General features: G+C 41.3%; 1 protein-coding gene across 3 annotated transcripts in view; it reads left to right on the top strand.

Moving 5' to 3' along the window:
- The window catches only part of ccnd3 (cyclin D3), a 107,206-nt gene extending 96,821 nt beyond the window's left edge, over window positions 1-10,385 (top strand). For all 3 annotated transcript variants that reach the window (XM_062978498.1, XM_003220325.4, XM_062978499.1), the window contains one exon: window positions 8,467-10,385. In XM_062978498.1, coding sequence (XP_062834568.1) covers window positions 8,467-8,637 — 171 coding nt within the window. In that variant the 3' untranslated portion in view covers window positions 8,638-10,385. The remainder of the gene's footprint in view (window positions 1-8,466) is intronic.
- The last annotated feature ends 4,475 nt before the right edge of the window (window positions 10,386-14,860 follow it).

Here is a 14,860-nt window from a genome sequence, read left to right as displayed (position 1 = left end):
AGAATCCTAGAGTTGGAAGAGACGACACGGGACATCTAGTCCAACCCCCTGCCATGCAGGAAAAGCACCATCAAAGTATCTCTGACAGATAGTCATCCAGACTCTGTTTAAAAGTTTCCAAGAAAGGGGCTTCCACCATACTCCGAGGCAAAGAGTTCCACTGTTGAACAGCTCGTACAGTCAGGAAGTTTTTCCTAATGTTCAGGTGGAACCTCTTTTCCTGTAATCAATAGCAGTATCCTACTGCTATTCAGTAAACCTTCTTTTCTTGGCAACCCACAGACCTTGCTGTTTTCTTTAGCTCCCTAGTAATAGTGCTGAACATTTTTCAAAGGGGTTCTAACACAGCTCCCCTCCCCACTGCTCTAGAAGGTCTAGAACAAAGGTGAAGAAAATGTTCTCAGCTCCATTTTTGTTAACTCATAGTTCTCTGGAGCTCTTGTTCCCAAATTAAAAATCTAATTGATTTGTCACTCAGAAATGGATAAGAATGGCCCAAAGCTCACCCAAAACTTAGCATAGCTTTTTCCACTTCTCAGAGAACCTTACCACTCCCAAAGGGCTGAAAGGAAAAGGAAGAGGTAGCATGACAGCACTTCTGCTTTTCTAAAAAGGCAGGGGTATGTTTATGAATAGGTCAGTAGTCTAAATTGGTCCCTGTCCTTGTCACCCAACCCTTTAGTCCAAAAAAAAAAAGCTCTCCTAAAAGAAGTTCAGATGGACCATGAAAAGTTCCAGATTGAATAGTAAAACTGAGGGGATTTTTTGTAGCATTCAGAAGCATGCGTGTGACTCTTGAAATTTGGACTTGAAAGAAAGGTGCTGGTGGCATTACAAAAAAACCACAACACCTTTCAGAGTAATCACTTGATGTAGCATGCAACCATTTGTTTTCTTCAGTGCATATATCCACACAGTTGAGAGTAGCAGAGGCTTCTTTAAATTCCAGTCCAGTGCGGAAGTGTTGTGGCCTCCGGAAGCGGAGGATGTCCTTGGCTTTCTTTGCCTGCTTGGTGCAAAGGCTGCATGGCAGGCACAGGAAAATACTGAGCCCTCTACTAGCTGAGCCTCCTGGCTGGCAGCCTTCCGCTCCGTCCTTTGCTTCTATCCTGATTCCCAAGCCAGTGCTCCCATTTTGATACAAAGCCAGGCCAGTGAGTGGCTGCAACTCTTCCCTTGTCGGCGGGGGTTGCCATGAATCTGGCTGTCTTTCCAGAGTCCAACTGCATTTTCCCAGTTCGCCCTGCCAGCTTCCTGGCCTGCTGGTGAATGGATGATTGCCGCACACTGCAGATGGCGCCTCCGCTGATTTCTTGCATGATGTCTCACATCAGTTGCTCTTTTTTGTCCTTTTATACACAGTAAGCCTTTGAAAAGCATCCCAGCACTGATTGGACAGGTGTTAGAGATTGCCTTGGCCAATGAAAGAAGGCTGGAACCAGCTTAGCATCTGGTCATGTGGACTGATGTCAGATTCCTGCCAGGGTCAACTATGGAGTCCGGAGATGTTCACTTCAAGTGCCGTTCCAGAGCTTTCCCTTGGCATCAGCAAAGGGAAAAGCTGATGTTTTAAGGGAAACAATTACTCTGCTACCTGGTGAAAACTGCAAGGCTGTAGAATTGTACCTGTCTTGCAGATCCCTGTTTGGCTATTATAAATCAGAAAGCTGTCTCTGTGACTTTGGTTGGCTTTTTGCCCCATAGCCAGCTGCTTGCAAGCTGCTCCGATGTATGAGTCCAAAGCCGAATGCTGAGCCCATGAGCATTGCTGATTGAAGGCACTGCAGAACAGGTGGGAGGTGGAGAGAGGATTATAAAAGAGCGAAAACTTTGAAAGAGAAGATTAGATGCACTGAAGTCACCAAGGCCTGATGCTATTAGGAAAGTTCAGTCAGTCCGAAGTTGGAAGGACTTACTTTTATCAGTTGGGGTCTTTACTGCTGCCCAGTTCCTTTTGGCTTCTTTTCCACTTTGTGTTTATATTTGAATATTTTGTCTCCTGAACTGACATTTGAAGGAAAAGCTAACATCTTCTTCATGAGGTCTCGTGCCATGCCTTCTGCCATGTTTAATAGGCATCTGCTAAAGAGTCAGCAAGGAAGGGCTTCAAGCAGTGACTTGGATTGTTTATTCTCACTTGTGTTGGTCCCCTGCAAGGTTGAAAAGCTGTTTATCTTTTCAGGGGGAATGAGGGGAAAGCAGTGTTTCTTCCCCATTCAATGAAAAAGGGGTTTCTGTCACTACTAATTGCAGTTTGCCCCTCGTAGTATAATAATAATAATAATAATAATAATAATAATAATAATAATAATAATAATAAATATTAACTGCAAAAGGCCACCCTACTGGGATCTGCGCGCATCATCCGAAAATACATCACATAGTCCTAGACACTTGGGAAGTGTTCAACTTGTGATTTTGTGAAACGAAATCCAGCATATCTATCTTGTTTGCTGTGTCATACAATAATAATAATAAAATTCATTTATTTATTTCTATCCCACTTTTCTCCCATAGTGGGACTCAAAGCGGCATACAGTATGTATAATCAAGACAATTACAAACAAAAATATGAACATGAACCCCAATGAATAAGAAATTAACAATTTAAGACATTGAAACATTATAAACTCCAATTGCCCATGACAACAAGCATAAAACTAGCACAGTAACATAACATTAAAAACTTACCAGTTAAAACCCATGTAATGCCCCCGGTGGCACAGCGGGTTAAACCACTTAGCTGCTGAACCTGCTGACCGAAAGGTCGGTGGTTCGAATCCTGGGAGCAGAGTGAGCTCCTGCTGTTAGCTCCAGCTTCTGCCAACCTAGCAGTTCAAAAACACGCAAATGTGAGTAGATCAATAGAAATGGAGATGAGCACCAACCCCCGGAGTCGGACACGACTAGACTTAATGTCCGGGGGAAACCTTTACCTTTAATGTCCTATTCCTTTATGCCATGAAATGAACCAGTTGCCGAAGATCCGCTATATAGTTCACATATTGCACATTACAATGACAGTCAGTCTACTGGTCTTCAGGGAAGGCCTGCTTCCAAAGGAAGGTTTTTACTTGCTTTCGAAATGACAGTAGTGAGGGGGCCGTTCTAGCCTCTTTCCGGAGGATATAATCTCGTTTTCATTCCTAATGTCCTTTCTTTCCTCAGAATTCAAGCAATGCATCTCACACAACTTCTTTATAAATCTTAACAGTATTGTCTTGGAAGAATGATAGGGATGTGCTATTGAACTCTAATGTTAGAGCACTCTTACACTTTAGCACTAGAGAAGTTATAATGCTTCCTGCAAAAGTATGTTGTTAGGAAACACCTTGTTATTCTTTTGCACTGAGTAGTGGCTCCTGCTCAGTGAAAGAATGTGTTCTTTCTTCAGAGTATTATTCCATATTCTAATTTTGAGGGATGGATTAGAAAGCTGATGACTTGCTTGAGACATCAAAGTCCAAACTTCAGGAGGGTATCCTATGTATATCCTCACCTATGGACATGTTGTTTTGACAGGTTAATGTTATCAAGCTTGTTAAACAATGAACGTGAAATCTGACAAGAGGTTTGAGTATTATCAAAGGATTGCTTTTTGTCCTGGTTACCTTTGGCTTGTTGGTTATTGTGTAGGTCCCAAGAAGATTGTTAGTTTGCACCTGATTGTATCTTCAGTTTTATTGACCTTTCTTGTCTGCCACATTTTATTTGGGAGTCCAGAGAATATGGTCTGTGTTTCTTTAAGTGAGTATGTGGATAACATCATTGTGGGATGACAAAAGAGCTGTGGACAGTTTCCTTCAGTGCATATGATCATTTTCTTGTAGTGAGTACATAACCATTTTTGTGAACCATACTTTCTTTGTATTTACCACATCCATATTCCTTTGTTTAGTGTTAGCATGTTACTTGTATGAGTTTCTTTGGTGTGCATTTTCTAGCAAGGCTAAATATTTTTATTTGAATGGCTATGGATGCTGCATTGGATAGGCATCCATGTTACTTATTGAGTTGCCCGTGTCCTTAGCTGTAAATCTATCTTGTGTGCAGCTTGCCTGACACTTCCAGAAGCTCAGGATCCTAGAAGGCAAAGTTGCCAAAAACATGTGATTGCCAGAGGCAATGCTATCTTTGAGTATACGTGGCACTTGTTCACTGTAGATATTTTAAATAGTTGTGGGAATATTGTAAGCTCATGAGATAAGTTTATATAGCTCAGCATTTACACAATGAGAGTCATCAGCTCTCTGGGGCTTTAAGAAAGTTACTTTTTAAAAATAACTGAGAATTCTCCAATTATGACCACTGGCTGGATCAATTCTTGTTGTCAACCAAAAAATGTAGCTTACAGTATCCCAGGTGCTAATCGTTTCAAGATCCATCTGGAGATGCTGGATCTGCAGCTCCACCTGTTGAGCCAAGTATGTGTTCACCCACCCAGGTGGGGTCCTTCCTTTGCTTTCTGAACACTTGGGAATGCACAGAGTGGAGTTGGGGAGTTCATTTTTTTTACTCTCTCTCTTTACACACAGTATTTCAATCCCTATGGAGAGCCCTAATTATAATGCATCTAATTTCTTAGATGCAAATCCTCTTTTCTTTGTAGCTTTTGCTTCTCTTCCTATATACTTAGAAGCTGGACCCAAATAATAGAATGGCCTTCAGTGGACCCTATTGCTATAGAGAGGAGGCTTTAGAGTCTACAGTTACTGGAACTGTCTTGGGGAAAGGGTGTTGGGTGTTACTATTTTTACTTGCCACATCCTTTGTCATTTCTAAGAACGACATGTGGATTCTTCGTAAGATTGTGCATACTCGTACGACAGGATCTCTGCAAACAGAGCCAGCCTTAAGGAGTCTGTTGAGGGTCCATGTGAAACTCTGCAACATGAAATGTCACTTCACGATAAGCTGGGACAAGAAATTGATGCTTGGCCTTTAGAGAAAGGGTGTGCAACAGGTTACGGCATCTGTTGGGTCTCACCGCTGTGGCTCACTGCAGAACTTCAGGGGTTTCCACATCTTCCTGAAACCAGTCATTGCTGCATGCAACTCCTTCCTAACTTGAAGGTCAAGATTTTCCCTTGCATTAAGATCATTACCTTGGCAGTGCTGTTTTATGAAGAACTTGGCTGTGAGGAATCTACCAGGTTCAAATATTTGCAAAATGGGAGGTGGGAGGAAAGAGAACTCTAATTACTAAACACTTTATAGCACTACAGTATTTTGTACATTGTCTCATTGGAAGAGTGGGAAACGGAATATATGTTTGTGGCACTAGCTCCCCTCCAAGTGGAGCAAGACACAGGAAAGCTTGTGGTAGCTGCTTCTCCCTTGCAAACCAGATGTGGTCTTCTATCTTTTTGTACTGCCACAGTCCCTTACCTCTTCCTGCCATAGACAGCAAGATTGGATATTGCCTCATAAGAAACAGAAGGGGATGTAAGGATACTGGCTGTGTCACATCCTGAATGTTTCAGTGTTGCTTCTATATAGGAACAGCCCAGGATTTGACATTCAAAACATAGTGGTCTCCTATGGGTTCTAGATGAAGTTGGACTACATTTCCCATTAGGGATCATGGGAGCCATAGTCTGGAAGACCAGAAAGTCCTCATCCGAGTTTTAGAATCTAGCTGGCATTAAAGGATGAACTGCTGTGGTGAGGACTGGTGAGTTGTCATGTGCTCTGCAGTGAAGGTAGCATGAGTTTGAGAATTTTGTTACATATCTTGTGTAGAGAACATGAAAAAATAGACCTTTGAGTTCTTAATATACCAAAAAACAATGCCTGGCAGGAATAGTCACTGCTTATTTAACAAGTAAACTTGAGATTTGAGTTCTGGTTTGGTGCTTTGTTAAATAAAGTCATTTTCTGGTCCTAAAAACAATTGAAGGATGCCCAGATAATAGACAAATTCCCCAACCTTATTTTGAGTCCATTTCAAAAGATCATTTTGAATAAAACAAGATGAGAGTTCAGTGTGATGCCAGGTCTCCCCCCCCCCAGCAGTTGCCCACCTTTGTGTTAGTGGAATATAATGCTAAAAATACAACAAAAACTAGTTTAGTGATTAATTGTTATGTAATTGCTGAATTCCAATTTTTCTCTACCTCTCAAAACATTTCTTCCATTGCACTCTTTTCAGCAGCTTCACCAAACATTAGAGACATAATTGCAAGGTAACAGAACCTGCTATAAGTCACGTCTATTATCAGGGTTTCCCAGCCTTTGGTCCTCTGGGTGTTTTGGAATTCAAATCCCAGAAACTCCATCTAGCTTGGCCAGTGAGTTAGAATATGCAAGCAGACAGACTTAATATGCAGGCAGCTCCCAAGTTACATACAAGATATATTCTGTAGGGTTGTTCTTAAGTTGAATTTGAATGTATGTTGGAATGGGTACATTTTAAAAGTTTTGGATAGTATAGGGCAGTGGTTCTCAACCTGTGGCCCCCCAGATGTTTTGGCCTTCAACTCCCAGAAATCCTAACAGTTGGTAAACTGGCTGGGATTTCTGGGAGTTGTAGGCCAAAACACATGGGGACCCACAGGTTGAGAATCGCTGGTATAGGGAAGGGTTAACAGCCCTTTAAATGTTTGGTTTGCTGCCTGTGCCCCTGTCCAGAAGATCAGTCTCCCTCCGCCAACCAAGGCTCTGGTAAAGGGCAAGAGAGGCTGGCTATAATTAAAATTCATTAACACTACATTAAAGCCCCTGTCATCAGGTACCTACTCAGACAGACTACCTTAATTTTTAAAAATTGTATTCTGACATTATTTGAACCGTAACTATATCACAGTACAGTGAAGTGCAAGCAGATGCAGTGTTAGAAGCTTGTATCAGATTCTAGAGACAGAACACCAACCACTCTATTAACAAGCCAGCTCTATAACTTAGTTTATACAGGTAGCTTTACAGTTCTAATGTCAATTGCAGAACTGTCACAGCAACCAATCCCTCCCACATGTTATGGGTAGGGATGTAACATTCCCAGAAATTTTAAAGTCATTCAAAATGTGCCTCCCCCCCCCCCCCCCCCGGAGAAAAAATGACTATTTCAGCAAATTTTTTACCACATTTTTTACCTTAGAAACATAAAATGTATGAGATTTCAGATACTGAAAAGCATGCTTCTCTATTTTCTAATGTCACATTATTATTATTATTATTATTATTATTATTATTATTATTATTATTATTATTATACATTAAAAAAGCAACACTTCCATATCCTTCCTATTTTGAGAGGGACAGAACCTGTAAACCACTTCAAATCTAAGAGAATGCAATAAATACCTGCCCCCGTCCCCAGTAATTGCAACAATGTAATTTAGGTTTATTATGTTACTTCCACTCTCTTCTCCTCTCCCCCAGTTTTCGTCACTTACTTAATAATCAAAATAGAAAACAAAGTACTTCTCTCAGTTGCTAGACATGCATTTTTACTGAGCCCAAGTTGCTAAATTGTTTTTTTAGATTGGTTTAGAGGCATTTATGCAATCATTCTCCTGCCCCTTTTTGAACATTTTAAAACTTTTTGTATGTTAGAGCTCACTTTATATGGAAGTGACTGGAGAGTTTGCCCTGTCTGGAGCCTCTTTTCAGCTGTGTTTAGGCTTGGTGATGTAACCCACATGCCGGTTCCTTGCACATGCTCCAAACCCACTATGGAGGCAGCATTGCCAGCAATGGATGCAGAGCATGTGCAAATATCATATGTGCTCAGATTTTTTTATATTTGCCTTTTTGTATTTGTCATTTATTTTTATGAAGTTTTTGATATATTGTTTATGTATCATGTAATTTTGTAATTTGTGCTTTGCACTGTGTTTTTACTTCTTGTAAGCCACCATGAGTCCTGGTTGGAGAGGGGGCAGGATAGAAATAAAGTTTATTATTATTATTACTATACTAATTATTATTATTAGTGCCAAATATCAGCTTTGTGAATCATTATCACACCTTAAGAGAAGAGAAAACGCCGCATACCGTAGTTACTCTACCTCCATTTGTGTAGCAGCACAAACATTACAATTTTCAAAGCTTGGAAGTATTACTTTTCTGGACTATATCACTCCCAGAATTTTCCCGCTAGAAGCATTTGGTTGAAGGTTCTGGGAGCTATAAGCCAACATAAGATGCATCTACACTATGCAGACTTAATGCAGTTTAACAGCACTTTAACTGTCATGGCTCAATGCTATGGGGTCCTGGGATTTGCAGTTTGGTGAGAACCCAGCACTGTGGCAGAGAAGGGTCAAGACCTTGTAAAACTACAACTCCCATGATTACAGAGCATAGTGTCATGGACGTTAAAGTGATGTCAAGCTGCATAGACATTTTCCAACTTCTGTTGCTGTTTGCTCAGTTAATGTGTTGAAAATAGTCTCATGCCTCAGATGAAAAATAAGTGGAAATGAACCCCCCACCCATCCTTTGATGATCTTATCCCTTTCCCAGGACTGTCTGAAAGCTTGTCAGGAGCAGATTGAAGCTGCCTTGGCCGAGAACCTGAAGCAGACCTCGCAGCCACAGCAGGAATACAGCTCATCCAAGAACGCCGCTTACCCCAACAGCCAGGAGGTCACCCCCACCGGCACTCCTACGGATGTCACCGACATCAACCTGTGACCAAGCCTTCCCTGTGACCACCCAGATCCCAGCAAGTAGAACCTGGCACAGAAAAGGAAGGAGAAGACTCCCAAAACATTCTGCCCGTCTGCATTTATCACCGAAGAACAAAGGAAGTTCGAGAAGATTTCCCCAGTGAACATCGACATTGTAACAAGGCCATGATGAAATTGGGTCTTAGAGGAACTGGGTGGGGCTCAGACAGGAAAAGGTATTTTGCAATAGGACAGTTTCTGTCTTGCAAACCCGATTTTCTTTGGAATGATTGGAACATTGTTAGGCTTGGAAAGGCAAGTTCTAAGTCTTTGTTCCAAACATTCTTCAGTTTGGGTTTGTTTCATTGGTAGGGCGCTATTGATGACTATAATGTCTTAACTGTTTCTGCGTGCCTGCTGCATGCGTGTCAGGAGATGTGACGCACTTTTGTTATCTAAACGACTCGCCTTCACCTTCTGTGAAGACATTTTAAGCATTCGCCTGAGACCTCCTTGGCTGAAATTGCTTTTCTCTTGCTGCCATGAATGGGCAACTGGTGAGAGACCAAGTGAAGCGATGGCTTCCTTTTCCAGTTTTGCTCAATACTAAAAAAGAAGTCTTAGTTATCCTTTGAAGGTTAGTAGTAGTAGGCTCGAAGGTTAATAGTAGCACAAGTCCTTTGGCCTTTCAGTGGAAATGAGTGGGTTTTTGGCTAGCTTTGTATAGGTGCTTGTAAAGTGCTGCTTGCCATAGTAAAAGTTTGGAGACAGGGGGAGAATTCCTGTCATCACAGTAGGCTGAATCGATAAATTGTCCTTGCACCCAATTGCCTTTTCTTACTCCCCAGAACCCCTGAGCAACTTTATTTATTGTGTGGACTAAGTATTATAAAACTGCAGAGTGGGGGAAGGGGCTTGATAGTATTTGTTATCTTGGTCTATCTCTTATTGATGTCCAAAACTAGTGCCTTAATGTTCTTCCTTGTTCTCCTTCATACCTCTGGGTTGCTTAGTTTGAGAGATTAGTCAGTGTTGAAGTCAATCCACATTCAGAGTACACCCAAAAAGTGCTGCTATAACTTGTATGTAGAAATCCCCCCTTTGTCTTCACTGCCAAAAAGAGAGAGAGAGAGAGAGAAAAGAGGCAGGAGAGCTACATGCAAAGGATGGATGGAGAAGTAATAGGAAATCAAAGCTATTGGATTGCCTGCTTTTATAATGGGGTTAAAGATTTACCTCTTTCCCCAAAAGAGTTTACAATATGATGAGCGGCAGACTGCACTGGAGTCGATAGTTGTATTCTTGTTCAGGAAAAAAAGGGTTTGTTTGTTTCTAAATGCTGCTTTTATAAGAAATCACTTTTGAGAATTATCAGGTATGAGTGAACAGTAGTGATGGAAATAACCGTCCATTTTGAATGCTCCAGCTGGAAAAGAATATGGACTGATGCTACCTTGAACACCACTGGAGACCACGTTTGCTAATGAGAAAAAGGTGCTTCTTTGCCATTTCTCTTTCCCCTCGTTGCGCTTAAGTCTGTTTAGTCATAACGGAAGTGCTATCAGCAGATCTGATAAATGGGAAGTCAGTATCCTAAAAACTTCACAGAAGCTTGGAATTGAGGGGAAATTATTTTTATAGTTCCACCTATATCTGTATCTATATTTTAGAGCTTTAAAGAACGTTTGTCCATATTATTCATTATCACTTGAAATCTGATTGTTCTGAAAACCCTTGATGTTTTATAATGCAATAAAGGATTTTTTAAAACTAGCAGATTCATTCCTACCTTCATTGGAAGTGGAAATGTGGTGTAAAAAGGTCAAATAGTTTCTCAATCAGGGTTCCCTGGAATCCATAAGAAGTTGCTGCCTTATTTCCCTGAAAATAAGACAGTGTCTTACATTAAATTTTGCTCCCAAAGACATGCTAGGCCTTATTTTCAGGGGATGTCTTCTTTTTGTCCCTCTTTCTCCGCTGAGGAAGACCCGTGTGGCGCGAAGGAGAAAGAGAGAAAGGGGCATGCCTTTCCCTCCTCCTTCACACCACATGCACCTTCCTTGGCAGAGGAGGAGGGAGCCACCACCGCGGAGGAAGGAGAAGGAGAAGGAGGTAAAGGCATGCACATTTCCCTCCTCCTTCGTGCCGCACGTGCCTTCCTCAGTGGCGGTAGCTCCCTCCTCCTAGGTCTTACTTTCGGGGGATGTCTTATATTTGGCAATTCACCAAAATCTCTACTAGGTCTTATTTTCAGGTGATGTCTTATTTTCGGGGAAATACGGTAGGAGTTCCACAAGAGATGACTGTAGATAAAAATAATTTTTATGCAGGGGTTCCCTGAAAACTGAACATTATTGCAAGTATTCCTCCAAGGTAAAAAGGTTGAAAAAGGCTGCTGTGATGAAATCCTACTATTTATTTCAGAATAGAAGACAGCTTTTCCTGGTTCCTGCTTTCAGAGGGCTTATATAAATTCATTTACAGCACTTTCATGTAGTAGTTTGAGCATTGGATTCTGGGAGACCAGGGTTTGAATTCCTGCTCCATCATGGAAACCTACCTTTGCAAGTCACACTCATGAAGCCTCAGAGGAAGGCAATGAATGGTAAACCCCTTTGAACAAATCTGGCTAAGAAATCACTGTGACAGGTTTACCTTAGTCACCATAAATTGGAGATGACTTGAAGGGCACCTAAGACACAAGACTGTCGACTTATTATTTACTTTTATCCTGTTTTTCTCCCACAAATGGGACTCAAAGCGGCATACATAAGACCGCAACAAGTACATAATACAAAACCTCTCATCCCACAACCCAACAAATGAACAATAAATCACACATTATATAAACCCAATGTGTCTTGCCAGAAGTGTATCTTATGTGGCAATATCCATTACTTAAGATCATAAGATGAAAAGTGCACTGGCCATCATGTCCCGCTGATGAGCTTTCCATGGGCAACTTGGTTGGCAACTGTGTGAACAGTGTGCTGGACCAGATAGGCTTTCTGACTGATTTAGCATGGTTCTTAAGTATGCTAGAATGGGTCAATCACACGACTGCTTCTTTCTAATAGGATTATGATGGACACAGTACAGATGGAAGGCCAAGATTCAAGAGACACTGACACTGACCCAACATATTGAATCAATGTCAGTTCAAATCCAATCCCTCAGGTATACTGGCCTGCTGTTGGCTTGATTTTACTCCTTTCTGCTTTGAACCTCAGTTTTAGCAGCTTGCTATTAGGCAACACCAGCAAGCAAGTGCTCCATCCACTTTAGTGCTCCAGGCTGTTTCAGCAGGCTAATTTACCACTCAGCATGGCGCTAACAGCTTTTGCCTGTGACTGGATCAGCTAATTTCTGCAAAGTTAGAAAGATGGGAGATGTGCAAATTGTTAATAATCTGTGCTCTATCAAGTGGCTGTCTTCGGGGATATCTCCCAGCATGAACAAACCTGGCACTCTGAGGAGCCACTCAACCAAATCTTCCCTGGAGCTAAAACCTGCTCAGACACATTATTCTTCTCCCGGCTGCTGCAGGCACATCACTGAGGGGGCCTGTCGTTCACATGAGAATGACGGATTCTGGGTGGTGAATATGGAGACCAGGAGGATCCCCAAGTGCAAAATGTGTTAATGCTTCTCTGGGGCTGCAAGAGCACAGAGGAAATGCTGATTTGTTGACTCCGAGCCAATGATCAAGGATTCCCCTTTGGCGGCCTCACATTCTTGTTGATCAAGGTTAACAGACTGCAGGCCTCTAGGAGGAGGAAAATGCGCCATGGGAAGAAGCAAGTACAAGAAACGGCACAGGCTGCCATTGCCAGCTGTTTCTAGAAAGCAAAATGTTGACGATTTTACATTATGTAATGCAAACTCAACATTCTTGTGGCTTGATTTATAGACCACTGTAGCAAAGAGGAAAGAGGGAAAGGCAGAGAGAAAAAGTTTACTTTCTTAATGGTGGCAACATAGCTGGAGGGGTGGGAGAATAGCTAGATCACACCAACATCAAAATATACCAGCTCCGAGGTTGGCCTAGTTTCTCTTATTCTTAAGGCATGATTTCGGAAGACAAAGCTTTTGCATCCAGTAGATCCAAAGCCTCCATAGGTAGTTCTGGTCCATGTATGCTCCATTTTTCTCCATCGTTTTTACCAGAGGACAAACATGAGAATAGCAATGCTAATGGAAGTTTTGGTATCAGAGATAAGTTGGGGGGGGGGGGGGCAGATCTCTTGCTTTAGTGGCAGGGGAAGCTTGCAACATCCTACAAGCTCCAGGCAGCTCTCCAAGAGACTATAAGATTGCAGCCGTTTTTGTTATTTTGTAAGGTAAAAACTATTCTTGACTATGTAGATCAGCTATTATTTTCATTGCATAAAAAGCAAGCTTCGTGGAATGTATTTTCTAAGATGTTGCCTTCAGTTCCTCTCCCCTTAAAAAGACTGTTTGGATTCATAGGCTAATTGTGCAGGCATCATAGATTAAAGAAATCTTAGTTTCATCTGATAATAGGCCAAGTAATTGATTTTGAATTTTGTCAGAACAAAGAAGAGGAATTGAAAAACATTATTTATTTATTTGGGGGGGGGGGGGGACAACAGATGTATTGAAGAAGAAAAACAATGTCACAGTGCCACCTGCAGCTGATCTCCTTTGCCTTTCACAGACACAAACAGATTTTTTTTCTTCACTTGGGAGATGCAGAGGAAGAGCCACAATTGAGAACCCTTTTAAATCAAAATGATACTTCGGTAAGTATACAAAAATGGGAGTACAAGACACTCAAAAGGCAGGACAAGGAACTGGTTCAAAACTGAATGACACGGGGCACGAGAGCTTTTTTTTTGTGTCAGGAGCGACTTGAGAAGTTGCAAGTCGCTTCTGGTGTTAAAGAATTGGCCATCTGCAAGGATGTTGCCCGGATGTTTTGATGTTTTTACCATCCTTGTGGGAGGCTTCTCTGATGTCCTCACATGGAGCTGGAGCTGACAGAGGGAGCCCATTCGCACTTGCCCCAGGTTGGATTCGAACCGGCAACCTTCAGGTCAGCAACCCAACCTTCAAGTCATCAGTCTGCCGGCACAAGGGTTTAATCCACTCCTCCACCAAGGGCTCCACGAGAGCTGTGATCAAGGTCCTTACTATGGAGGTCGTAGGACCACTTCTGCAGGTGGGCCAATTTTACCCATTCCCAATTTTCTCCATTGAGAGAATATGCAGGATGGGCAAAGCCAATTCATAAGACCTTGACTCAGTGGACAGGAACGCTCTTGCAGCAAATGCTTTCAGCCATGGGGATTAATCCTTTAGAATCTCATCCTAAAATATACGTATGTTGCGTATATCTCTTTTGTGAAAAGATTTCTTGAAGTAAAGATAATGCATTACAGTACTTTAGTAAAGGTCAAGACACTACCCAGTGTGTTATTTTAGCATTTGTTAATTCATTTTTAAATGCACTTTACCAATCCCTCAAAATTGCCACCAAAAAAATGAAACCTCCAGAAAGGTTACAAGACAAGCAAGCAAAATTTTACCAGTTTTTATTTTATTTTTTGTGTCATTACTCTTTAAAATAATGGATTGTAGATACAGTAGAGTGTCACGTATCCAAGACTCGCTTATCCAACGTTCTGGATTATCCAACACATTTTTGTAGTCGATGTTTTCAATATATCGTGATATTTTGGTACTAAATTTGTAAATACAGTAATTACTACATAGCATTACTGCACATTGAACTACTTTTTCTGTCAAATTTGTTGTTAAACATGATGTTTTGGTGCTTAATTTGTAAAATCATAACCTAATTTGATGTTTAATAGGCTTTTCCTCAATCTCTCCTTATTATCCAACATATTCACTTATCCAACGTTCTGCCGGCCCGTTTATGTTGGATAAGTGAGACTCTACTGTAATTGTGTTCATTTTTAATGTATTACTTCCAAACTCGAATAAAAATACCAAGATTCTACAAAGTGAATCTTCTCTATATTTTCCAGGTTGTCTCATATTTATTCATTCTCTTCACCCTACTAATATGCAGCCCAACCACTTATTTCACTGCTGTTTATTAACAACTATCTTGGGTACTCGCCGCTGCCCAGGTTATTTGAAAAAGTCATTTTTAAATTGCACAAAATGCATAAGATGGGTGAATTACAACTCATATCATACCAGGTTAGCCCCAAAAAACTCCCATCAATACTTAAAAGTTATGTTTGGCAGGTTTGCAC

The sequence above is a fragment of the Anolis carolinensis genome, chromosome 4, assembly GCF_035594765.1.
Source record: "Anolis carolinensis isolate JA03-04 chromosome 4, rAnoCar3.1.pri, whole genome shotgun sequence".
NCBI classification, from domain to species: Eukaryota; Metazoa; Chordata; class Lepidosauria; order Squamata; family Dactyloidae; genus Anolis; species Anolis carolinensis.
Note: the sequence above shows the minus strand (reverse complement) of the source record. Positions and strands in the feature narration are given on the sequence as shown.